The 25,592-nt window shown below is 51.6% G+C and overlaps 1 protein-coding gene across 12 annotated transcripts in view; it reads right to left on the bottom strand.

Moving 5' to 3' along the window:
* The window catches only part of Agap1 (ArfGAP with GTPase domain, ankyrin repeat and PH domain 1), a 418,516-nt gene that overhangs the window by 35,160 nt on the left and 357,764 nt on the right, over positions 1–25,592 (bottom strand). For all 12 annotated transcript variants that reach the window (XM_090355098.1, XM_090355104.1, XM_090355100.1 and 9 more), the window contains 3 exons: positions 22,570–22,724; positions 19,254–19,344; positions 16,194–16,416 (listed from right to left, as the gene is read on the bottom strand). In XM_090355098.1, the coding sequence (XP_090211224.1) occupies positions 16,194–16,416; positions 19,254–19,344; positions 22,570–22,724 (469 nt within the window). The remainder of the gene's footprint in view (positions 1–16,193; positions 16,417–19,253; positions 19,345–22,569; positions 22,725–25,592) is intronic.

Raw genomic sequence — 25,592 nt, 5'->3', positions numbered from 1 at the left:
TTTTCTTTTTTGTTTGTTTTCTGTGACAATAATTCTGGGGCTTGGTCAAGGCTTGGCACTGTCCCTTAGCTCCTCCCCTCTCCCCCCGCATCCAGGGTTAGTGTTCTACCACCTGAGCTACCTATTGCTGGGTAACTGGAGAAAGAGTCTTACCAACTTTACTGATGAAGCTGGTTTTGAACCATAGTAGCTAGGATTCAAGTATGAGTCACCTGTGTCTGGCTGTATGAAATCTTTTTGAGAAGTACTGCTATTAGTCTTTGAAGGTCTGATACAGTAGTCAACCTACTTAGTCCATGGCTCTTTTTTTCCTTTTTCTTTTTTGGTTGGTAGGATCTTTCTTATTGCTTGATTTTAACTGGCTAACAGCTCTTTGGTTCAATATTCATAAATCAAGTGGGCTTAGAAATTTAACCCCCCCCTTTTTGGGTAGATTTCCCAGTTAATTAGGATATAAGTATTCCAAGGATTTCCTCAGGATTTCATTTGAAATTTGTTACGATATACCTTTTTCATCTCTAATTTTACTAGTTTGGGTCATTTCCCTCTTTCGTTTGGTCAGTTTGACACTGGGTCATCAATCTTACTAATACATTTCTACACTACCACAGATGGACTTTTTGCTTAAAGACTTTTGTACAAACAGGGATGTAATTTAATACTTTTACATATTGTTCTTGCAGCACAGACCTTCATTTTTTAGGATAAATGTGAGGACAACTGCTGGGTCAAACGAACCCTGTCATGCTCAAGGTCGTGGGCGCTGACTGCCAAGGTTCTTCCCGGAAGGGCTCTGCTCATCTTACCGGCAGTGGGCGGGCGGGGTGGACACAGGAGAGGTCCACAAGGCCTTGCACTTCTTATTTTTAAGCATCAAAACTACACATTTTTTTTTTTTTGTCTATGAGATGTTTCGCACTGATTTGCAGCTAATGAGCTGGTTTCAGGAAGAGCTGCTCTGTCTTCTGGGGACTCACACAGCACCGCATCTCCTGCCAGTGAGCCAGCACGGGACCGAGGCTGACCTTGAAGTCCCCAGGCTGCCACGTGGTGGGTGCTGGGCGCTCTGAGGACGGGCTTTCCTTGATGGCCTCTGCCAAGCACACGTGAAGGACACTTGCCACGGAGCGGTCTCACCTCACATGACTCAAGAACGGGACAGACCCATTTCCTCCAGCGATGGGATCTCCTCTTCACACAGATGTCTTCCTCAGACTTGGCCACATAGTTTTGCATGTGTGTAACGTTCACTGCCATACTACTTGATTAGAAAATAATTAAACTGTCATTCACACAGACTCAGTACTGGTGACTGTTGACATCTGCTGTTGGAGTAATTACTGTAGCTATTGATGAAGTTTGCTGACCACTTGGTGTGATTCCTATAGATACTGATCAAGTTTGACGATTACTTGCTGTAGGACATTAAAGCAAGCACAAGCAGGCGGAAACAACTCTTCAATGTGGTAGCACTGGGATTTGTATGCATTCAGGATCTTGCCATTTGGGCCATACTACTAGCTTTATTTTCTGCTATTTTTCAGATAGGGTCACACATTTTTGCCTTGGCAGGGCTGTGAACCGCCTACCTACATCTCCTGTGAGATTGGGCCCACCAGAGCCTGCTGGCTGTTGTGATGAGATCTTGCTGACTTTTGTTCAGGTTGGCCTCCCACCATAACCATCCTGATCTCTGCCTCTCACGTGGCTGAAAGTAGACATGAGCCCTGTGCCCAGCCTAAAACGATACTTTCTTTTTACTTGTGAACATTACTGTTGCTGTGCTTAGCCTGTGGCTTGAACTCAGGGCCTGGATTCTGTCCCTGGGCTTCAGGCCACAATCCCACTTCTGGCTTTTTGGAGACAGATAATGTAAGGTAAGGACTCATGGAATTTCCTGCCTGGGCTGGCTTTGAAGCATGAATCTCAGAACTCTGCCTCCCGAGTAGCTACGATTACAAACATGAGCCACTAGTGCCACGCTAAAATTATTTCTTAGTAAGTAGCTGTACAAAGGGGTTTCAGTTCCACAAGTCAGATTGTATAGTAGTTTTAAGTGGTTTTGGGAAGTTTCTTCCCTTTAAAAGTGTGGAGACTTTTATGCTCAGAAGAGAAATCAAAGGAGAAACCAGGATGACAAGACAGAAGAGGTTGTCAGGCACACAGGAAAAAAGCAAGCCCATCCCAAATTCTTATTCTGAGAATCAATATCAGCTCTGCTAATTTTTTCTTTTTTCAAATAAAAGTGTGGAGCTGTTTCCTTAAATAAAAGATGACATTTATATAAAACTTAGACCTTTACTTGAAAGGTTCAGAATTTATCCTTGTACATATGGCTCACTTAATTCTCAGCGGGTGATAAAATTCTGAAGTGGGTGCTAAAATTGCCCCTTATTTTGCCGACTGGGTAAGTGAGGCACAGAGAAAGCAAATAAATATCTAACCCAGCCCAGCCCAGCCCAGCCCAGCCCAGCCAGGCAGTGGTGAGGACGTGGGACCCTGCCAGTGGGACCTGAATGGCAACTCGGAACCAGAACTACAGGTGCAGGGCAGTTGGTGGAGGAGAGGTGGTATTTTCAGACATTCCCCTTCAAGAATCAAGAGGCAGAAAACATGTCATTGGTACATATACAATTTGTTTCAACTATGTTTTTCAGGGATAGGTGCTGGTCACAAAAATATGCATCCCATAATTCCATCCATGTACACAACTGGGAGAGGCAGAGCTAAGATACGGACGGCCGAGCCACTGCAGCAATGGGCGCAGGGGACAGAGAGGAGAGAAGGGGGGCACAGTGGGCAGGTATCAAAAATGAACCTGGCTGCCCGTGGGAGCTGTGCCTAACGTGGCGTGCATGTTGTGTCTTAGTACAGAAGAGTCCCACACAATTACATTCAGTCAACCCGGGAATCAGGGAGCTCAGAAACGCAACACTGGGGAACTGGCAAGAGCCAGTGTTTGCTGGCCCAGACAGTGGGCTGCGCGGTCCATATGCACATGAAAAGTGCCCTCTTTTATTCCACGAGCTGTCTGGGCCATGGTGCCCCCCCCCCTTCTGATAATCACTGCCCAGCCACATCGGCCTAAGGCGAGGGACTGACGCAAAGGTTTCTGGGCTGCCTGCAAACAGAACATTTCAGGGGAGCTTTCTTTGATAGCATTTTCTTTGAGTGTACATCAGAAATAAAATGCACCCTGCCATGTGGCGTAACAAGCAGGCAGCAAGGACAGGGGGCTGGGAGCCCGGGTGGCCACCATAGCCCTGTCTAACTCAAACGTGGGAGTGTGAGGCGCTCCTGCAGCTCCGCTGGCTGCTCAGAGCCCCAAGCGGGAACATCAGGGACAGAGCCCTTGCCATGTGGTGGGGGCCACTGGTGGCTTCAAGTCAGAATGGTGGCTACTGGCCTTGGAGGAGCTGTGTTCCCCACATGTCTCACCTGCAGTCACATCTGTGGAGAGGTGTGAATGGGGGAAGGAGGGAGAGGAGCCATGAGGCCAGGGGCTCTGCGGAGGACTGGGGCTGTGGGTGCCTCCTGCCTGTCCCTGGGATGGAGGCTCTTTGTCCCCTCCCCACAGTTTCCTGCCTGGGTCTCTCAGATCTCTGAAATCCGGTCTCCTTTGAGGCAGACACGCTTGGTGGGCTCCAGGTGAGGACAACAGCCTTAGTGTCTGAAGGGTCCCGGGGCTCAAGAACCGGATGCGGGAAGATGGCAGACAGTGGACAAGGCCAGAGGTCAGGTCCCTCACGCCAGCAAGGTCTGACTGACCACACCTGTCCCATCTATGACTACAGAGCAGCTGCTGCAGAGGCCCTGCAGTCGGGCAGAGGCACCTGTGCTGTGCAGATCTCTGCGCCCTGTGCCACCGGGGGGTTTCCACGGCGGTTGGGGGTGACGGGAGAAAGGCAGGTACCCGGATGCTCTGGGCATCAGGGATGCTGGTGGAGCTGGGCCTGGGCTTGCCCGTTTCCTGGCAGTGTGATCCACTTCACAGGGTGGACGTCAGTCCAAGAGGGATAGGATAGTTTATGGAAGGCAGAAGGTGACTTGAGCCAAAGCTGGCTTCACCTAACCTGAGGATGGCTTAGCTGGGGACCCTCAGATCCCTTGGGGCGTCTGAAAGCTGGCGTGTCGCACGGGGGTGGCCTTCCTCTGTGTCCCTGTCTGGAGCTCCCGCGCTTGCCCAGCACCTGAGGACAGAGCCTGGCAGTGGGGCAGAAAGGCAGTGGTAACCGCCACCCTGCAGGGTTCCGTGCCTAAAGGAGCCCAAACCCCGAGGGGTGGGCAGGCTGGCTGGGCTAAGCTGCTCCCCAGGGTGGTGCCGAGCCTGCCCTGGACCGGGCCTGTTTCCACGTGTTTCCCGGCAGCTCCTACAGGGCAGGGGCTTTTGATGACAACTGGACGCCAGATTCTTGCCCTGTGCCAAGCTGGTCCTGCCCACGTCACCACCTCAGCCTTCCTGACTGAGGCCCCACGACCTGTGTGATGCAGGGCTCGCCACGGTGCCCTGGCCTGGCCCACAGGACCAGAGGAGACAAGATCTCCGGATAGAACTCGCCTCGCTGGCTGCTGGCTGCACTGCCTGCCAAGCAGCCCCGTCTCAGGGTCTCCTCACCTCGTCCCTTCTACCACGCTCCACAGGCTCCCTGGGAAGCAGGTGCGAACGGTGTTTCCATGCACAGAGGCCATGGGCTGCTGTGGGCAGAGGGAGGCCCCAGACGGCTTCTCTCTGTCCAGCTTTATCTTCAGAGAGAAGTCAGAAGGCAACTCCAAGAAACCCACCTTCGGTGTTGCTGAAGTGACGGCACCAGTGCCACTGGGAGCCTCCTTCCCACCCTCCTGCCCGCTTCACCGGGCTCTGCCCCTGTCCTGCTTCACCCAGGGGCCTGAACTCAGCTCCCCCTGCCCACCGGAGCACCTGCTCTTCTTACCAGGAGACGAGCTGCAGTGATGGGCTGTAGATCCCAGGTAAAACCAGGATCTCCAGGGAGTGCCACCAATGCCCCCACGCCCTCGTCCCCGGGGTTCTTTGCACCAGGGAGGGAGGAGTCAACCCAAACAGAGCTGGGGATAACGTTCTGCCACAGGAGACACTCAGCAGTTAGTTTTCTAAGCACTGCGTATGGCTGAAGATGAAGATTTTAGCCCCAGTGTTTAGGATCACAGCTCCTCCTAGGCTCTCAGAAGACTCAGCGGTCACAAACATCTGAAAGAAGACACCAGGCACGGCCAGGCATGGCACCAGGCCGGTGGGGCAGGCGACACACAGGACCCAAGGCACACGACATCTCACCACCTGCCAAGTCCACTGTCACATAGGCTAACTGCTAACCCCCCGCTGGCCTCCCTTCCCCATAATGCATCTGCAAAACACAGAGGCCAGGTGTAGGCCGTGGGGACAGGCTCCCAGCTCCTGCGCACAAGCTCAGCATGGCATCTGCCTTGGCAGACAGGGGAGCAGGCCTGTGTACTCGACGAGGCGTGGGGTGAATGCCTTTCTCTCTTCGTAAGAGTTGCGAGACGGGGGTATGGAGCCGTGCAGGGCTGGGCACGGTGACTCTTCTGTGGACCTGCAGGGCACCTGGCAGGGCCTCCCATCACCCACATGCGATGGGAAGTGTCCCACGCTGTCGGGTCTCTGGCCCAGGGACTGCCACGTTGGTCCTGGGGACGGCATCCTTGGCTCTGCATAGATGGCCGGCCTGTGTGCAGTGTCCACGTAGATAGATATCCTGTGTCCCCAGGCCCTTCAGGACACTGTGTCAAGGATGTGGAGGGGAGCTGAGCGTCTGGGCTCCAGGCCACCTTGTAGCGGTCCTTGGAAAGATGGCTGTGAGCGGGGAAGGGCCTGAAGCTCATCTAGGTGGGGTCCTCATCAGAACAGCAGCTGCCCCGACTCTGGGCCTGCTGCCCCACGACTGAGCCTTCCCACGACCGGCCACAGTGAGGCTGGGCTTAGGTGGAGGTGGGAGAGAGGCCTGCGCCTTAACCCAAACTCAGGTAAGAAGCGGCGGCCTCTGCAAATTCTGCGACCAATGCCCTCAAGAGGGTAGCGAGCTTGTGAATGCCTCCCTGCGCAGGTCCTGGTAGGATGAGGCTGAGTGGTGTCGTTTTCTGGACCTCGGGTTGGTCACCTGTTGCAGCTCGTGGGAATGCTGCTAACTGTGTGATGACTGGGTGCTGGGGCCCCACGCCTGCCCACGGAGGCCTGGCAAACCGTGACCTTCCTGGATCGACTCCCAAATAGCTGGGGTTACAGTCAGGAAGCACGCTGCTCAGCCGGCTGTTTCACTTGTTGATGTGCTGGACTGGTTCTCAGAGTAGCTGCCCCACGGAACACCCTCCACGCAGAGCTTGAGCGTCTCAACGTCTCCACTTGCCACCAACACCTTCCGTGGCCGCCCGCAGGCACCTCACAGGGTGTGGAGCGGTGCTGAAGCGAGCTTCCCAGTGTGCATTTCCCCACTGAGCAATGGCAGGATCGCCGTGCGCATTGGCCCTTTCTTATCTTTTTTGCTGAATGAAATTATTTCTCTTCTATTGGTGAGTTGTGGGTTTTACCCCTTATGGATGGATACTAGACGTTTATGAGAGGTTTGATTTTTCAGATTCCTTTGTCCCTTCTCTACACTATCTGTTCACTTTCTTGATACTATCCAACAAATATAAAGCATTTAACATCTGTGATCTTCCTGTGTTGTTCACGCTTTGGATATTGTGTTGAAGAAACCAAAGTCAAATTCAAGGTCACAAAGACCTACTCTTTCTCGGCTTCCACATTTCAACTCTTTGACCATCGAGCCAATCTGTGCTCATTCTGTGACAGGACCTATGACAGGTTCATTCTTTTATGTATGGACACCAGCTGTCCCAGCTCCATGTGTGGAGAAAATCCTTTTGCCCTCCTTGGATTGTCGTGGTGCCTTTGGAGAAAAGCAGCTGGTCTTGACTGTGGGTCACCTCTAGGTTCTCAGTCCCAGTTCCACTGATCCATGTCTGTGCTTTCACTGGTTCCACAGGTCTTGGATTACTGTGGTGGTGTAAGTGTTAAAGTTGGGAGGAATAAGTTCTCCAACCTGAAGGCCAAAGACAGTGTGCAGATTCTGAGCCTCGCCTTGGGTCTAACCCACAGTGCCCGTGTCCTGTCCTGCACGTAAATGGCTTTTCACCTCCTGCAATGATGCTCTCAGCCTTTGTATACAGATTAAATGTACATCTAAGAATATTCTCTTTTTAGAATTTTTTAGAGTGAGTGGAATTTTGGTCTTCATTTGATTTGGTATATTTGCTGCTAACATATAGACCCACAACTGAGAGTTTTTTTTGGGGGGGTTGTTGTTGTTGTTGTTGTTGTTTGTGTGTTTCTTTGGTGCTGCTCTGGGGCTTGAATTCAGTGCTCTGTCCTTCTGCTTTGCTTTTTTACACAAGACCTCTGCTATTTGATCTCTACTATACCGTTTTTTTTTCCAGCTTCTTGCTGGCTAATTATAAATAAGAATCTCATGAGTTTGTTGGCTTGGGCTGGCTTTGAATCTCAATCCTCGTATCTCAACGACCTGGGTAGCTAGGATCACAGCCGGGACGAGCCACCAGAGCCTGGCACTTCTGAGGTTTTTGAATGCAGACTTTGTCCCTACCCATCCTGTCCAGCTTTCTTTGGGGTCTGAACATGTTCTGCTCATGCTGTTGTGTCATCCACAAATAAAGTTTTACTTCTTCCTCTGCCATCATGTTGCATTTGGTTTCTTTTTTGGGTCCACTAAACTGGCTTGAACGTTAAGTGTAATACTGAACAGAAATGGTGACTTTCTTATCTTGCTCCTCACTTCAGGGACAAAGTTATGTGGGGTGAATTTCTCTTCTCTTTGCTGAATTCTTGTACCATGAAGGTTACTGAATTTTTCTGTATCTTGTGAGATGATTGTATAGTTAGTTTTTTTTCCTGTTAATGTGGTGATATTACAGTGCTTTTCTTCTTCTTTGGTTGTGTGCTATGTCCTCAGATTTAGGAAGTCAGGAATGATGCCCGATTCTGGGCTGAGACAGACAGAACACGAGCAGAGTTGCACACACCATTTGGTGTAGGCAATGACCTGCCAGAATCTAATGTTCTGTAGAATCATCTCAAAGGTCAAACTCCAACCCAGGTCCTGCCCCAGGACGCTGATCTCAGAGCTATGGATACGTTTCTGTGTAAAGACGAACCTTAGGGAACCTCTGTGCAGGGAGAGAGTGGAACTCAGACCACATTCCTGTCCCTCTCACCCGCAGCATGCAGGAGCCATGTACCAGGCGGACTGCGTTTTCTAGACAAGGAGAAGTCTAGGGAAGTTCATGAATGGGATTTTCTTTTAGCATTAACTCTTCATGTTACACAGGTGGGAATAATGACTGAGCTCATCTTACATAGGAGCAGCCCGTTTTTAATCAAAATCACAGAACATGCTGCTCGTGAAACGAGAGCTGGCTACCCTCTGGCCAGGCTCATGCTTCATCACGCAGATAAAAGGTGATTAGGGGGCCTTTGAAGTCCAGGCTCCACATCTTCAACAGGTAGCACAGGGTCAGGGCTCTAGAGGAGCCAGGCCCAGGTGGAAGAGGCATGGGGGGTCTGTCCACAGCCGGGCTCGGACACACATCCTAACTGACAGATGCCAGCAGTCACAGCGGCTAGTTTGGTTCTCTACCATTGCCAACCACAGAGAACCAAGACGTCACCGTCAGAAAGATGAGATGGGGAAGCCAGGTCTGACTTGAAGGGTGCCTTGCTTTCTTACTTTAGTGAGCGACTGGGTTGTGTCACTTCTACCGCTGCCAGGATTGGGGCTTGAAAATAAGGTCTAGGCACTATTCCTGTTTTTTTTTTTTTGCTCAAAGTTACTGCTGTACAGCTCCACTTCTGGCTTTCCCATGGTTAACTGGGGATAAGAGTCGCACAGACTTTCCTGCTTGGTTGGCTTCAAACCTTGATCCTCAGATCTCAGCCTCTTGAGTAGCTAAGAGTATATGTGTGTGACACCCGTGCCTGGCTTGCAGCTATGTGCTGTAAGTGGGGAAATTCTGAGGCCTTAGGGGAGTGATGACAGGCATATCCACACCAGCATGAAGCTGATGCCACAGAAACAGGGGCCTCTCCCAGGGAGAGGCAGGAGTCTTGTCTCCATCTGTGCTGACATGGAGTCTGCCGTGGGATTTGAGGAGGGGACAGAGGAAGAGAGGGGCCGAGTCACATCCTGGGCTGCGGGGTCCATGAGACTCTCATAAGCCACTTAGTAAGGGTCCTGTCAACACGTCCTCATCTGTCGTGAGGTCTGCACTGTATGACGACTGTGTGTAGCGGAGGCTGGAACTCTGGGTGTGTTTACCCTTCGTCTCTCACAAGGGGGTGGCTCCCTGTGCAAGCAGCACGGGGAGAAACAGCCCTCTGGAGATGCTGCGGCGCTGGCTGGCCCACACCACGGAACCCAAGCCTGTGAGGCTCATGGCGGAGACGGGGCTCATGCACGGCCTGACCCTGGAGGACAGCTCGTAGGCACTCGTCACCATCAGGGTGGATGAAGCCTCCTCCTGTCTCCATGGCTACGTTGCAGAGAGCAAATGACAGGGTTTCAGCCCGAAACAGCCTTCTGCTTGCCGGGCCGGTTCCCAGTGTGCTTCAGGATCACGGGTGGCAGATGTGTCCATGAACCCACGGCCTCATCGGCTTCAAAGGCAAGCATCGAGCAACTTGATGGAGAATCTTCTCAAACTCCCCTTCCCCGCACCAGGACGGGGAGGGCTGTTCTGAGCGGTGAGCGGAAAGCCGGGCACGAATCCCCAGCCCGCCCGACTGCAGCTGTTTGGGTACAGCTGTGGCGTCTTGTCACTGTAATCTATAGGTATTATTTCTAAGGCAGCGTTCACGTACTTCTCATTTATACAGTTTCCTAATTGGCTTAATATTTATAATGGAAGGTTTCGGATCTGGGCCCAGAGCTCTAGTAAACTCAAGCATATTTACCAATGTGGTAATGACATCCATGTAGTCGGGGGCGGGAGGGATCGTTCCGTGAGTTATGGCTCTCTCAGTCTGATTCTGACTCTAGGAGAAAACTTGTTCAACTATCTTCAGGAAAGTGGAGGTCCCTGGGCAGCTGTTGGGTGTGTGGAGCTGAGGATGTGTAAACTTTATTGGCAGTAAATGTCACTCTGTACGAAGGAGGCACTTCTGGGAGTCAGTCACAGGGGCTGTGTGTGGCACCCCAGCCGGGCCGGCTCAAGAGCCCAGCACCAGTCTGTGGCTGGAGCCAGGGCAGGCCCACCGACAGGCAGGCCACCATGACGGAAATTCACTTTGAGCTGCAATTAGTGGCGCTGTCATTTTCGGGGGCTCCTGCCAATTAATTAAGCCTGTCAAACAGAAAACCCACAGCGTTCACATGATAATTTATATCAGAAGAGACACGTTCCCTGGGCATGCTGGCCTCCTCCACAGCCAAGCAGGCATCCCCCCTCAGAACACTGCCATAAACACGCGCGTGTCACATCGCTGAAAACCACACACACGCACACACACACAAGCACAAGAGTGCAAGGGGCTCAGCCCAGGCGAGAAGAAAGTTAGAGTGTCCTTGCTATAATTGTTAAAAACTCCGATCACCAGAGTAGAAGGCAGGCTGATTAAAACTCCAAATGAGCCCCCGCTCCCTGAACCCTCCGCGTCCAAGATGATAGAATCAGAGGAGTTTATTCATACCATTAAACCCCAGAGCACTTAATTGAAAGAAGAGCACAGCCCGGACCTTGACAAGCGGGAGGTCACAGTAATTGCTGCTGGACATATTTAACATTAAGATAATCAGGCCATTAATTACCCTTTGGATCATTAAATCAGCCAGTTGCAAAATGAAATTTCTGCCTCTATTACTCACTTGAGAGACCACAGGGGTGGCCTTTAATTTATCAGGGAGCTTGAGATACAAAGGCTGGGGTGGGGGAGGGCGGCCGGTGAGTGGGGGGGCCCCTGGCGCTCGGGTGGCAGCGGCGGTGGGGTAGGGCATCAATCCGCCATGCTCGATGATCGCGGCAAATTAACTAGGTAAGATAACCTCCGCTTCCAAAGGCTGGAGCTGGGGGTATGTAAATAGATGAGGGCAGGCAGGGAGCTCGGAGTCCGCACACCACTTAGCAGGATAATAAAGGAAATCATCCTTGATTATCAGTGCTAATTTGGACACTGCCGGTAGCTTGTTATGCGTGTTCTGAGTAGCATTTAATTAATTCAATTGCTTGTTAATGAGGGAAGTGACATGTGGGTAGCAGATGCCACCCAACTGCAGACGGGGTCTGGTCACCACGGCTAAGTCCCTTTTTCTGTTTCTTCTAGTCTACCCCCCCCATTTTTTTTTTTTCAAAGAAAGAGAATAGAAAAAGGTGTCAAGCACAGAGGAACACTCAAAAAAAAAAAAAAAAGACAAAACATTGACCTCAGCAGGCCAAGAACTGTTGAAAAATAATCAGATGAGACAATCCTGGGCTGTGTGGGCAGCCGTTCCCCCCCCAGGCCTCACTCGGAAGAGCGCATCTTCATGCCAGAAATTTGAGCTGAGATTACTACATTGTGGTCTCATGATCAAACCTAACAAGACAAAGACACGGCCAAGTGGGGCTGCTTTTAATATCTCAGAGTCGGCGGCAGGGATCCAATTATTTTCAGTTTGGATACATTTCCCCTTTATCAATATCTCCATGTGCATAAATAACATGAAAGTGGCCTTGCAGAATCAAAAAGAGGCAGCACTCCCACGGCTGGGCAGCCTGGCTCTATCTGCAGTGTGCAGCCAGTCTCTCCCACGCGGGTTTCTCATGTGCCTCCTGTCTCCCTAGTGGAGGAGACATCTTTTTATAGGTTGAAGACAAGAAAGCCGTTTAGACAGAGGTGAAGTGAAGTCACAAATAGTGGGGGGGGGGAAGGAAGAGAGAGAGAGAGAGAGAGAGAGAGAGAGAGAGAGAGAGAGAGAGAGAGAGAGAGAGAGAGAGAGAGAGAAAGAGGGAGAAGGAGAGAGAGAGGGAGAGAGAGAGAAAGAGAGAAAGAGGGAGAGGGAGAGGGAGAGAGAAGAGAGAGAGGGAGAGAGAGACAAGGATGTGTACTAAACCAGCCAACTCATCCCCTTCCAAGTGGCATGGCAGAGCAGAGGTAATGCACAATTTCAGCTGTGTCTGAGATTCTCTCCAGAGCTCATTCCTAGAACTGAAACCACACTTAGGTACTTCTGGGATCCTTTGATTTCCTAGGCCAGCTCGGCAGGTTCCAAGTGGCATATAGATAGGCTACCTGAGCTCAAATGCAAATCGCAACATCCCGCAGACCCTCGTCCACCCCAGATCCCTTGACGTGGCGGAGAAAGAAAAGGAGAGACAGACACACCAGCCAAGCCACGCATGGCTCCTGCCCATTGGGCTCTGCTCCATCCTGTTAGGAGATTATTTTCACTGCAATTAAACCAATGAGCTTCTCTGTGAAGGTTTTTTTTTGGGGGGGGGGAGATGCAGAACACCGGGGTGCATGTTGTAGCTAAGCCCAGGAAACACAGCCGGGTGGTCTTCTGATGTGAGTTGGCTCACACTGAAGGCCCTGGGGTCCCCACTTCATTCGCAAACTGCTGGGAAGTTCAGCACACTGGGTTTCAAGTTGGCTGCCCCCCCATCCCTCCCTCTTTCCATCTCCAGAACAGAACCTGACTGTGGAATGCCTTTATAGCTCCAGTTATTTTTCTGGACACTTGCAAGGGTCACATCGAGGAGCACAGCGATTCTCCTTATACTGACAGTTTTGAGTGTCCTCACAAGGGACCCCGGAGCCCAAACCAAATCCAGGACACAAATGCACATGCTGAGAATCATGGTGACCAAGTGGACTTTCCTGCACCCCAGTCACAGGCCACTCTGTCCACCGCTGCTGCCGCTCTACCACTTAAACATGCCCGCGTGACGTCAGTATTTAAGTGTGTGCTTAAATACTATCAATAGCAATTAGAGGGGGGCCTGATCCCACCCGTGATAAAGTTCATTGTTGTCACATCGATCTCTCCTCTTCCATGATTCTTTCTCCAAATCACGGCCCCATTATGGAGGGGGACGAGGGACATTCGCCTTCCTCCTGTGACAATAAATTTAATATCGAATGTGCTAGGAAAAAATGGCAGCTGCTGCAGAATCCATCCAAAAAGATGTTTCCCCCCTTCCTGGGAGTAATTAAAAGATGCTTTCCTTGACTAATGATTCCCCTGTTTAGGAATGGGAAGTCGATACAGCTTCAGCCGCATCCCCGCCCATTGATCACAACACTGCTCGAGTTTGAAAGGCAGTTCTGGGGGTGCCCGAGAACCCCTCGGGGGCAGGCTGGGCGGCGGGGAGGCCCCTGCTCCCCAAACCCGCCAGCGGCGAGCCAGGTCCTGTGCAGTTGTTCTAGGGAACTGGGTGCTTTAGAGAGAGAGAGAGAGAGAGAGAGAGAGAGAGAGAGAGAGAGAGAGGGAGGGAGGGAGGGAGGGAGGGAGGGAGGGAGGGAGGGAGGGAGGGAGGGAGGGAGGGAGGGAGGGAGGGAGGGAGGGAGAGAGAGAGAGAGAGAGAGAGAGCTGTCATTCCGTCTCTCTCCCCTCCCTCCCTATCCTCCTCCCCTCTCTCTCACTCTCTCTGAGGAGGGTATAGTTTTAATCATATTCCACTGTCAGAATGAATCTTCTGAACAAAATGGAACAAACCAGAGCCCCGGGGGAGATGGCTGGGTCCCTCTGGAAAGTGTTAACACTTGGCTTTCCTCAGGTGGTACAACACTGACTACCATCTTTTCTTGTGGTGTTAGGGCCACTAAGCATTGCCCACCGCCCCTAGGTCCTGAGGAGAGGAGGAAGGAGCAGGTGGCGGGCTGGCACCTGGGCAGTCTAGACACTCATTCTCACTAGGCTGCTCCGCTGCCCGCCCTGGCCATTTTCATCTCCACTGCGGGAAGTGGGTGTGTGTGGGGTTAAGGCAGCAGACCTCCGCGTTACGAATGTTCATGTTCGTCCCTGTGGATTCCACCTTGACCACAGCCTCCAGGTGGTCTCCTGCCTACCCTCTGTTTCTTCCAGCCACCCTGCTGGTAGTTGATTTCGGGCATACAAAACGCAGAGACAGTCCAAGCCACTCCCCATGGCTCCCCACTACAGCCTCTGATGACAGCGAGGCTCAAAGGCTCTGCCCCACACATCCCTACTTCTGCCATCCATGGTAGCACACCACACCACACCGGGGAGGACAGAAAGCTACGCACTCAAGAGCTCGGTTCTCAGACACTGGCCGCAGCCCCCTGGGGACAGACACGAAGCCTGCTCTGCCTGAGCCTGTCTGACATTGCTGTCCTGCTTTGGCTTCCCTGTGCACCTCTCCACACCACTCCAGGCCTCGAAGAGCAACCCACATTTCAGAGAGTAGCCTAGACACCTTTTATGCACTGACATGCCTGCAAAGCACACGGGCTGTAAGAGAGGCTCCATTCTGAGCTCCCCCAAACCTGGCCCCGAGAACGCTCATCTCCACTCTTGCACACATCCTTTAGCCTTCCCTCCACGTTGCTGCTCCACATTTCCCTCTGATTACTAGAGAAACAACACTGGAATGGATACTCACAACAGCACATGTTCCTTTTGAACCTAAGCGGTAGGATGAGTAAGTTAATTTTTCAAGCTTACTTTAGCGTCTTTTCTTCACTCATTTACCTATTTTTCTGAGTTTTTTTACTTTCAGAAAAAGATTTCAGTGATGCTAGTATCTATGGAAACTAGACACTGCCATATCATGCAATCTTTTCTGAATGTCTGTCACCAACAACCTCGCCAATGGCTACGTAATTCTATGAGTCAGGATAGTCCCTTTGATGTTGTTGCTGGTGGTGGTGGGACTTGAACTCTGGGTCTGGGCACTATAGAGCTACCACTCTACCCCTTGAGCCACAGCACCACTTCCAGTTTTCTAGTGGTTCATTTGAGTAAGGATCTCACAGATTTTAGTGCTCGGGCTGGCTTTGAACTGTGATCCTCAGATCTCAGCCTCCTGAGTAGCTAGGATAACAGGTGTGAGGCCCTGCTCCTGACTCAGGATAATTTTTTCTTAAGTCTACCACTTATTTGGTTTGTAGGCTACCCTTATTATATACTGTGCAGTTGGATACATATACAAAGAGACTGCGTATCAGGCCTACGAGATTTTTTTTTTTTTTTTTTTTAACGAAGATTCCTTTCCACCTCTCAGAGCCCCGGCTCAGACCCTGTCGGGAAGAGCAGGGTTAACAGCAGGGTTAACCTAACTGAACGTAGCCTACCCACTCTTCCTTCTCCACTTGTCGCTCCACGTGAGACCACGATCTCTGCAAGCCACTGAGGACTGATTCCCAGGGAAGGCTCATCTTTCCTGACTGCCAGCAGAACAAATCCGAAACGGAACAGGAGCTGGTGGGGAAGCCTGCCTGGCAACCCGCACACCCCAGCCCTGCAAGTGAGAGACAACACAGAGCAGTGGAGAGCTGTGCCGTCCACCACAGGGCGAGGAGCCGGGCCTGCCCGGAGCCGCAGCTCGGCGGGTGACCCCACTTAGAACATGAAGCATGCACGCATGCTCCCCAAAACGGCTTCTAAGAGCCGTAAGTGAAAAATGAGAAACTAAATGGCCTCCAAATAAATGTGTTTTTTTTACACTGGATAAAAATTAACATTAATGAGGAGTCACCATACATTATGCTGATCTTTGGTTGATGAAATGTGTTCAAAGCAGGTTTTAGACAATAAAATACGCTTTCTTACTAGGCACTCACTGCATAAGGGGTGGGGGCAGCAGGGGAGGAGGTCAGCTCTCAACAAGATGGTTGGTTACCAAAGATAGACGAATAACAAACAAAATTAGAGAATCAAACATTCATAATTAGCGTGAGCACAGCTTATGCCTATTAGAAGCATATTAATTAAAGTAATAGATTCATAAGGTTAGGAGCCTAATACATTTCTAAGAGGGGAGAGAAATCCCTCAGGCCTAAAAACAAACATAAAAAATGAAGGAGCTTGAATCATCCACTCTGCTCGAGACCAATTCTCAAATAGAGACACTCCCCGCTGAGCGAATGGGCAGTGGGAGGAGAGCTGTCCCGAGGACACCGCCGCTGGGGAGGGAGGTGGGGGGCCTACCTCGTGGAGTCCAGGGAGGGCTTCGTCCGCCCCTGGCCGCTGTCCTCCCACACGCTGTTGGCCAGCTCGTTCCCGACCGACGACATCACCTTGATCAGCTCCATCGGCCAGTCGTCCAGGTCCAGGGATCGCACCCGGGAAAGGTGAGTGCCCAGGTTCCGGTGGATGCCCGAGCACTCGATGCACATGAGGGCTCCCAGGTTCAGGCTGGCCCAGTTGGGATCTGCAGGGAGAGGAGAGGGGCCCCCGCTGTCAGGCCACTGTCACTCCGTGGTTTCAGAAACCGCCGGGAGTCACGTGACCGAATGCTTCCTGGCCAGAACTCACAGCGATTCGAGGAACCTGGGAAGATACAGCCCATGGTGGGCGATGGGCACTCAAGCCCTGCAACTTGCTGCACCATGAACCACCGCCCGCGCTGGACTGGCTGGAGAGACGCTGTTTGCAGTGTGTCAACAGCACGCTCACCTCCAGAGGGCAGAGCACCTGTGGGCTCATACCCACAGCCACGGGGTTTGAGGAGGGGACAGAGGGGCAGCTGGGTGACAGCAAGTCTCAGGGGTCCCTGCTTGCCTGAACTTCTGTCACAACCCTCTCTGCTACCACCTCCTTGTCCCTGGGGACACCAGGCTGTCTGTGGATTTCCAAGTTGGAAGAGGCTCCCCACCTGGACAGCACACAACCTTCACTGGTCGTTGGTTCAGAGGACAATTCGGACATCCTGATCACTGGTGACGCCATGGTAAGACCAGGCGCTAGGGCTGGACCCCCACGGCCAGCGGCTCTCTGCTGTCAGTGCCAAGTGCTTGTCACTCACGTAGGAACAGAGGACATTGACTCTGGGCACACAGGGGTGAGCAAAGCCCATGGCAAGGTCACACAGGACTCCCCGGGGACATGTCTTTTGTTTTCGCCACGGCAAATGACCAGGAGCAGCTGTATGTGGACTTCCTGGAAATTCAGCCATCCATTATTGAACTTGGGGCCTATGCTCAAGAAGGTGGTGCTTGCTGTCCTGGGAGAGGTGTGAGGAACAGCCTGTGACCTCAGGGGAGTGGGGAGGGGAGCTGTTCACGCCTGTAATCTTAGCTACCCAGGAGGCTGAGATGTGAGGATCACAGTTTGAACTCCATAAAAATCTGCCCTTATTCCTCACTAGCCAGCAAAAAGGTGCAGGTGTGGCTCAACTGGTCGACCATCAACCTTGAGTGGAAAAGCCAAGCTGGAACAGTAAGTCCTGAGATCACCCTAATCCTGGTAACCTCCCCCCAACCACAAGCTTACATCTGAGAGTCGGTCTTCCTCCTTTTCTCCCCATTTGTCCAATTCTGCTTCCCCTGTCCTGTCTCCCTCGCGCTGGCCTCACCACTCATATGCCTCCCCTGCCCCAGGAAGGACCCAGAGCTTGTAGTTACCCACATGCTGGGCTTTAAGCAATCTTTAGGTGCTGGGAAACCATGATGGACATTTCCTTCAATGGAGGTTCTAATGTACCAGGTGCTTTAAAAAAAAAAAAAGTCTTAAACTTTCTGATAAAAACACACTTCAAATAACTGGTCCTCTCTTCAAACTTTATGCCACCATGTTCTGAAAGTAAAATTTGAAGAACCAAAGAAAGGAAGACACTTAAAAGAAGTCTCTCTAGGAGAAGCCCCTTCCCACCTGAGGGACGGCCTCCCGACGGCTCACTCCCTCTCTTTTATCTGGAGTGGCCAGCCTACTGGCTCATTTCCTCCTGTGCGGGTGCCTGGCCACCTCTCCTGGCTCTGCTTTGTCGTTTCCAGTCGGCCTGAAATGGGGCAAACCCAGTCGGGCCCCATCTTTTTCCTGTCTGAGATGCAGTCTCTCTGCTGATGAGTGTTGAAGAGGCTTCATCATCTCCCCTGGGGCTGCACCCACGCTCCCCCGAGGCCCTGCCTGAGCCGCTGCACCTGCAGGTCGTCTCCCACTCCAGCATCCCCCTAGACACCCCATCGCCTCAACCCCACCCAACGCCTGCCCTGAGGCACTGCACGCCCATCAGCCCTCCTTCAGCGACCCGGGCTCCTGCCCTTCCTGCTGCGCTGCAGAGCCCAACCTCGACCACAGGAACCTGAGTGTCATGGCCCTGACCAGCCACGCCGAGTGTGGACCCTGCCCAGGCCAGCGCCTCTCACCCGGCTTGAATCTGATTCCCCTCTCTCCCACACATTACTTAAGAATGAAAAAGAACGCCAACGGGAGCGAAATGTTCAGGCAATGAGACTTAGAAAGGAAGCCTTGGCCCAGAAGGATTTACAAGACCTGGTCACCCTCCCAAAGGGAAGATTATGTTTAGGACGGTAGAAAAGAATGACATGAAAATGGGGTCCTCGCAGTAGCCTTTACCCAGAATAAATTGTGAGGCAGTAATTTACAAATTTTATCAGTTAAATCACATGCTTTGGTGAGTAATCATTTAAAATTTAAGAAGAAATTGCTGGTAAAAACTGTAATTGTGAAAATGAAAAGGAAAACAAATCCCAGAAACATCGGGGCAAGAGTTAATGTGCTGTGCTCTGTTTTTACGGCACAAATGACCAAGGTATCGTGGAGTAAACCTAAGTGGGCTTCCAAACAGGCTGGGGACATGGGCACGAGAGCCAAAGAAACTGAGCACTTCCACAGGTCGTGCCAGGGGAAGGGACAGGTTTCTTTTGTTTTTTTCCTTCAGTACTGGGATTGAACTGAGGGCCTTGTGCTTGGGGCAAGCGGGAAAATCCTCCCGCTTGAAGCAGTCCCCAGTCTTTTTGCTCCTACTTCCTCTCCCCCCACCCCCCGCAAGGTCCCAATGCTCTGGACCTTGGTCCTCCTACCTCCAACACCACATGGCGTGCACCACCACGCCTGTCTGTGTAAAGGCACTGCGTTCCAATAAAACTTAACAAACATTGTAGCTTAGGACAGAAGCTGCCAGCCCACCGCTACTCCAGGTGGCGTGTGCAGGACGCGTGGGCCGCTGTGGCAGAGGACCGGGGGCTCGCCGGGGACACGCCTGGGGACACGGGGACGCACCGTAGCAGAGGTCCAGCACACACTTACTCTGGGCAGCGCAGTCCACGCAGCGCGAGTTCCCACGGATGCTCCGGATGGACTGCAGGGCCATGGCCTCGCTGTGGCTGGTCAGTCGTGACTGGACATGGACAGAATGGAAGACACATGGTGAGACGTGAGGGGCCCGGGAGAGGCCGACACGTCTTCTGAGAGCGTCAGGGAGCAGGCAAGTGGACCGTGGGGCGCGAGGTTCCTTCTGCGATGCCGGGAAACGGCATGATGGACAGAGAAACAGTCCACGACGTCGGGACTGTCCCCAGTCGGCTGAGATCACGTGCAGGTGAGCAGGGACGGGCATTCTTCCCCTGGTGGGGACTGGGGAGGAGGGAGAAGTCAAGTCGCCTATCTGGGAGGCAGAGGTCAGGCCTCCGTCAGCGCAGTACCATGTGTCTCCCAGCTCACAAGGAAACCCCATGGCCCCAGCCTCTTGACCAGGGGTTCATTTTCCATATGTTGCCACAGTGATAAAGCTGCTAGTCAGAGCAGGGCAGGGACGGGGGAGCGTGGGGTGGGACGTGTGTACGGCCTTGGTCCTGAATTCACTCTAGGTGATCCTCTTTAAAATGGAGTAACAGAGAGGTGTCTAACCACTCCTGGGCACCTATCCTGAACAGCATGACCCAGGATATGATAAGGACTCCTGCTCAGCTATGTTCATCTCTGCACTATTCACAATAGCCAGGCAATGGAAACAACCCTGATGCCCTACTGCAGATGAATGGATACAGAAAATGTGGTATATATACACAATGGAATTCTACACAGCCAACAGACAAGATAAAATAATGGCATTCACAGGGAAGTGGATGAATCTAGAGTGAGTCATGTTGAGTGAGACAAGTCAAGACCTAAGGATCAAAAGGTGCATGGTATCCTTAATATGTGGCTTTTAGATCCAAACAGTACAAGAGCGAGGACTCAATATTTGGGTAGCCAATGTTATGGACATGGTCTTGGAGACATAAAAATCTATGATGGGGTATATCCTCTATACACATAATGTTAGACATACAAACACTCAGCCTAATTTTAATTATGCTCTAAAATCTATGTGCCAGTGACTGCATATAGAGATTCCCTTCTTGTTTATTAAACATGACATTTGAAATATGATGTAAAGATCAGTGTTAATAAAATCGTTCAAAAAAAGATAGGTGTCTATTACATTGAGTTTAGAATACAGATGGGGACATGGACATTTCTAAACTCTGGTGTCAGGTAGGAACATTTTACTATCTGTTCTGTTCCTCTGCGCTTTCTCCTGTATGTGCCTACACACACACACACAGCTCTGTTTTGAAATCTGTCTTTGTAGTCTAGCGCTATCTGCCTGTCAACCAGTCATCCCAGATCCTCCACGGTCATCATTTTAAACAGGTGCACGGTGCTCTGCCCACAGAATACCTGCCTATTCACTTTTCTCTGGAGGACATTTAGAATGCTCCAGTTGTTCCTTTTTGGGGAATTTTCTCTCCCAATAGTTCTTTAATCCCTCAAAGTGCTATAAAGAACAGTTAGATGTAAAGGTGCTAGGCTAAAAAAAGTATTTGTGAAGGCTCATTTATGAAACATACAGTCAGGGTTGTCTGTATCTGCCTGTTTTTCCTGTGTTCCACTGAAGTCTCTGTGGCTGGTGAGGGGTACTCTGCCTGCCTCCATCAGCTATGAATTGTCCACAGGCAGCTGAAATACCGCCTGGCATCTCGATGGCCCAGTCTGCCCCAGACGCCCCTCCTGGACCGTGGGCCTGGGTTTTACCCTGTCACTTTTGCTTTAGGAGCCACTATGTGCCTGCATGTGGATGTGGCCAGCCAGCCAGGATGCACAGCATAGAAGATAGAGTTCTCCCTAGTCAGAAAGGAATCAAGCCACGTAGTAACAATAGCACCGATGGTCTGGTTTAGCCTGGATAAAGAGGGTAATAAGATAGACTATCTTTCTAAAAGACAGACAGACACTCTTCTTAATGACAAAGCTGACCATAAATCACGGACAGAAGTTTCTGTAAATGATTACAAGTGCAATTGCAGGTTGGCAGGCCACCCTGCAATTTATTCATTTGACCACAATTTGAAGAACTAAATGCTTTCAACTACTCTAAAATGAGCCAGTGAAGAGGTTAAAGCAGCGCAGGATTAAAACAATGAAATTAGAGGAAAGAATGTTGGGAGAAATAACCTGATAAAGAAGACCACTGAGCAGTACCCTAGAGAACACACAGGGCAAAGCAGCGCTTCCCTCGGGGCTCGTGGCCCACACCTGAGGCCTCACTTCCCACGAGGCTGAGAGCTGATGTGGTTTGAAGCCATCCACACAAGAAAGCCGGTGAGATTCTTGTCATTAATGACTCAGCTGAAAACTGTAGTGCAGTCGCTCAAGTGGTAGACTGCCAGCTTTCAATGAAGAAAGTGAAGGGACAGAGCCCAGCTCTGACTTCAAGCACCACTACTAGCACGGAAACAACCCCAAAACAAAACAAAATTATCCCCTCACCAAAACCCCCCCAAACCTTCACATTTCTTTTTGGCAAAGCAATTGCAAAAAGACTTGTGGTCTAGAATTGCCCAACCTCCCTGCAGCCCCGAACCTGTACACGTCCTCTTCCTCTTTACCCTTCAGAAGAGTACAGGCTCCAAAATGGCAAGAATAAACATTAGGGCCCTGATGAGAATGGAACAGTGTGCCTCTAAAGCCTGTGTCTCCTTTTCTGATTTATTCTGCTCGAAGAACAACCAAAAATACTTACGTACAAGTAAGCCATTAAAAAAGCCCATCAGAGCCGTCAAAGTGCTGGTGGCTATTCTAAGGAGGTCGGTCAGAGGATCAAGGTTTGAGGCCAGGCAGACAGGAAAATCCATGAGGCCCCTCTTATCAAAGAGCCTGAACCACCCAAAAGCCTGAACTGGGGGTGTTGCTCAAGCAAAAATGTTAAAAGATAGTGCCCAGGTCCTGAGTGCTCCAGGCTCCCCCCAACCCCCCTCTCTCTGTTTCTGTCTCCAAAAGATTCCTCACAACAAACAAGTGCATGCAGCCTCTGTGGGGTTCGCTGGTAAGAGAAAGATTTCATGTCAGACATCCCTCCAGACAGACACAATCAAGCTAGGATCTCAACCCATCACACATGATGAATCTCCATAAAGGCTGACGCTGCCTGTGTTTCCTCGCAGAGCACACCCAGGCTGTGTCATCCACAGTGACTGGCTTCTGCCTTTGTCCCCCTCTCCCCAGCTCCGTTCTGGGCCCCCGTGTTCCAGTGATGACAGGCCATCTTGACTCGGGATAGCCTGCCTGCTGCAGGCCTTACCTTATTCTTGCTGCTCTCGCAGGACTGCAGGCTGGCGAGAATCTGGCTCTCCACGGCTTGGACCCATGCGTCTCGCTCTTCATATGTGGTAGCTTCAAAGTGCCACGTCTGGCCGGTGAGGGAGACGATGATAAACTCAAAGTTTTCTTCTTGTTCTGAAACACACAGAGGCAGGATGAAGACTTCACTTTCAAGCGACGGCGGGGCCTGGTCGGGCCTCTGCCAGCAAAGCTCCTGTGGGTTCAATGGCACCTGCATGGGGCTGGCGGCTACACAGGATGGCAGAGCTCCCACAGGGGAGATCTGAGCCGCAAGCCCCGCAGCACGAACGACCAGCAACCAAAGCCAGCAGGAGCGGCCAGGTTTCAATCCATGCTCGGGGGATGGAGGAGAATGAGAATCAGCACGTGAAGTCGGAGCCACAGGGGTGGACACAGACCACACAGCTTAGGAAAAATAAACTTGTGACTTCGCAGATGACCATTCAGTTGGCACTGCTCATGGTGGGGTGTGGCCTTCGTTTCTGAACAAGGATCCCATCATGATCAGAGAAAGGCCTGAGTTCTCGTCCTGCCTACCAGCCCCTGGGGCTGGGGCCTCCTGGAAATCTGCATTACACTAGGTCTTTTTCTCACCCCAACCTAGCACATGTCCTGACAGGATGGAGAGGAGATGTCACTCAGAGAACATAGCCGGTGACAAACATCTAATCAGAAGTGCCGGCCTGCACCTTTGGGGCTTAGTTTTTGTACTGGTCAGTGATCAGGCTGTGCGATCGTTGCCTGGATATAGCTTGTTATTAAGGAAGTGTCTTACCTAGCTGTTCTCTCAGCCCTCTGCTGGCTCCTGTAGCTCAACTGCTCTGATGAAGCTGCCTCCTGGAGCCTTTCTTATGCTGGACTTGAGCCCCTGGACACCAGGACTTTGCCTCAGGTCCTGCCGCCATCCCCAGCAATGGTCTCTGCTATCCTTTCCTCATTCCCTCTAGACTCAGGAGGGCACAGACCCTGTTCTCTGTCTGAGACCCACTCCTCCTGGTCCCGTGGAGGTCCCTAAACTCCACTCTGCCCAGGGAGGGAACGCTCAGGCCCTCAGGGCCCCCCAACTTCTGATTACTGTGGAAATGAGTCCAGGCCACTCTCACATGATAGCTTTATACATCCTGAAAACAACGGTGTATTCCAAGTAAAGTAAGCACAGTCTCTTTCTCGGAATGTAACCCTGGTGAGCGGGGCCCGGCCTGTGGGTCTTGCACTGAGCAGGTAGGTCATGCCACTGCCAGCTCCCGCTTCTAGGTGTGCCCAGCTCTGGGAACAAAAGGACATCTGATAGGAGGGTCCATGGCTTCCGCCGGCCTATGGGCTGACGGCACACTCTGGAATACCCAGTGGAGGCCAGAGCTGGCCAGGAAGCCAAGGATGCTGGGAGCAGAGGTCAGCGTGCTTACGCAGGGCACAGCAAGCCCTTTCCTCACACGGGAGTGAAACACCTCACGGTTACACAGGAGGAGGCCTGTGTGTCTGTCTCCCCAGGGAAGGTCCTGGGACGCCGGGGAACTTGTTGGGTTTTCCGTTAAAAAATAAAATCTGGGTGACTGCCTTTTGATCAGGCCTCCTCAGGGCTGGCCTGCGTTGTTACAGGACGCCATCACCTCTCCACCTGTGGAGCGCAAAGCTCTTCCTCTACCCAGACACTGTGATTTACGCCCTTCCTAGACGCTTGTAAGGTTAGTGCTCCGATTCATGCATTGTATGCAAAACTCTCCCAGTGAACTGACAGGCAGGGGGGAAGGAGCTACATAACTCATAGTTAGAGCGTAAGGAAAACTTGGTAATTCGTGGGTGAGGGGATGGCTGTTCATTAGGAGATCTACTGAACAGGCCCCACGTTTTCTTAAATCTGTGCAATTCACATGCGCGCATAAAAGCTTCTTCTGCTCAGGATTTATTAGATTGTCTAGTGCAAAAAAAAATTACAACCATTAGCTCCAGTTAGATTTCTGCATACCAGACTGCCATAAAACTTCCCGGTCAGATTTCTAACCAGAATCCTGAGCTACGTGCCCCTCACTCCCCACCAAACCTCAAGCTGGGCTGTTCTCCGAGCGTCCCTGCATGGTGGGGACAGGCACAAACACCAACACAGGGGATGGACGCAAAGGTAAGAGGAAGGTGGAGATGGAGACAGTGCATGCGGACCTCCCACCCCTCCCTGATTCCGATGCCGTTGCTGCTTTGCTGTAATATTCAGGTTTCAGGGAAAGACAAAGCCCACTGAAGACATTGCTCAGGGACAAGTTTGGCTATTGTGCCTTACTAATTCCATGCAAGAACATACCCACACATGTAGAATCAGGGCAGAGAACCAGTTTCCCCTACTCACAAGGCACCAGTTCCTTTTCCAGCCTCACCTCTAACATGAAACATGCCTCTCCCTTGCAGTCCTCGGCCCTTCTCTCCCTCTCATATCTGCTCCCTTTATCTGGTTCCCCCGGTGTCTTTGAGGACCTCTACCCAGAAGGACTTCCTCACTCTACTCCCGGCTGGACCACCTCTGTGGGCATCCTGACCTCTGCACAGGACCCCTGCCCGGTGCTCCTCCTTCCTGCCTGTTCTTTCCTCTTTTCTTCCTGGCTCAACTCTCTAGGCAGTGCTCATACCTGGGTGCTGTCCTTCCTTCATGGCTCTCCCTTCTCCAGAGGGGTCCCCTTGTCTGGCCCCCTGGCCGGACTCAGGGCTTCATTCTCCCTGACCTCTTACGCTGGAGAATTTGACCTTCCTAAGGGGTAACCACTATCTGATCACTTCTGAATGTTCTTATCAGCATAGCCACCGACTCAGGTGGAATAATTGACAGTGCCTTGCAATATCCCCCTGAAGGCATCTGGGCTCCATCTCTGCTCTCACTGAAGTCAGGTGAAAAAGCGGCTTCTCCAGAGCCCTAACCATCCTGGCCCTGGTGCTACAACACAGGATGGAGAAGCTGGGGATGTGACTGGCTGTTCTTAGTGTGTATCTCCTGTG

Source organism: Megascapheus bottae, chromosome 21, assembly GCF_031878675.1.
Source record: "Megascapheus bottae isolate mThoBot1 chromosome 21, mThoBot2.hap1, whole genome shotgun sequence".
Classification (NCBI taxonomy): domain Eukaryota; kingdom Metazoa; phylum Chordata; class Mammalia; order Rodentia; family Geomyidae; genus Megascapheus; species Megascapheus bottae.
The sequence above is the reverse complement of the archived record's forward strand: the minus strand, read 5'-3'. Positions and strand labels throughout refer to the sequence as shown.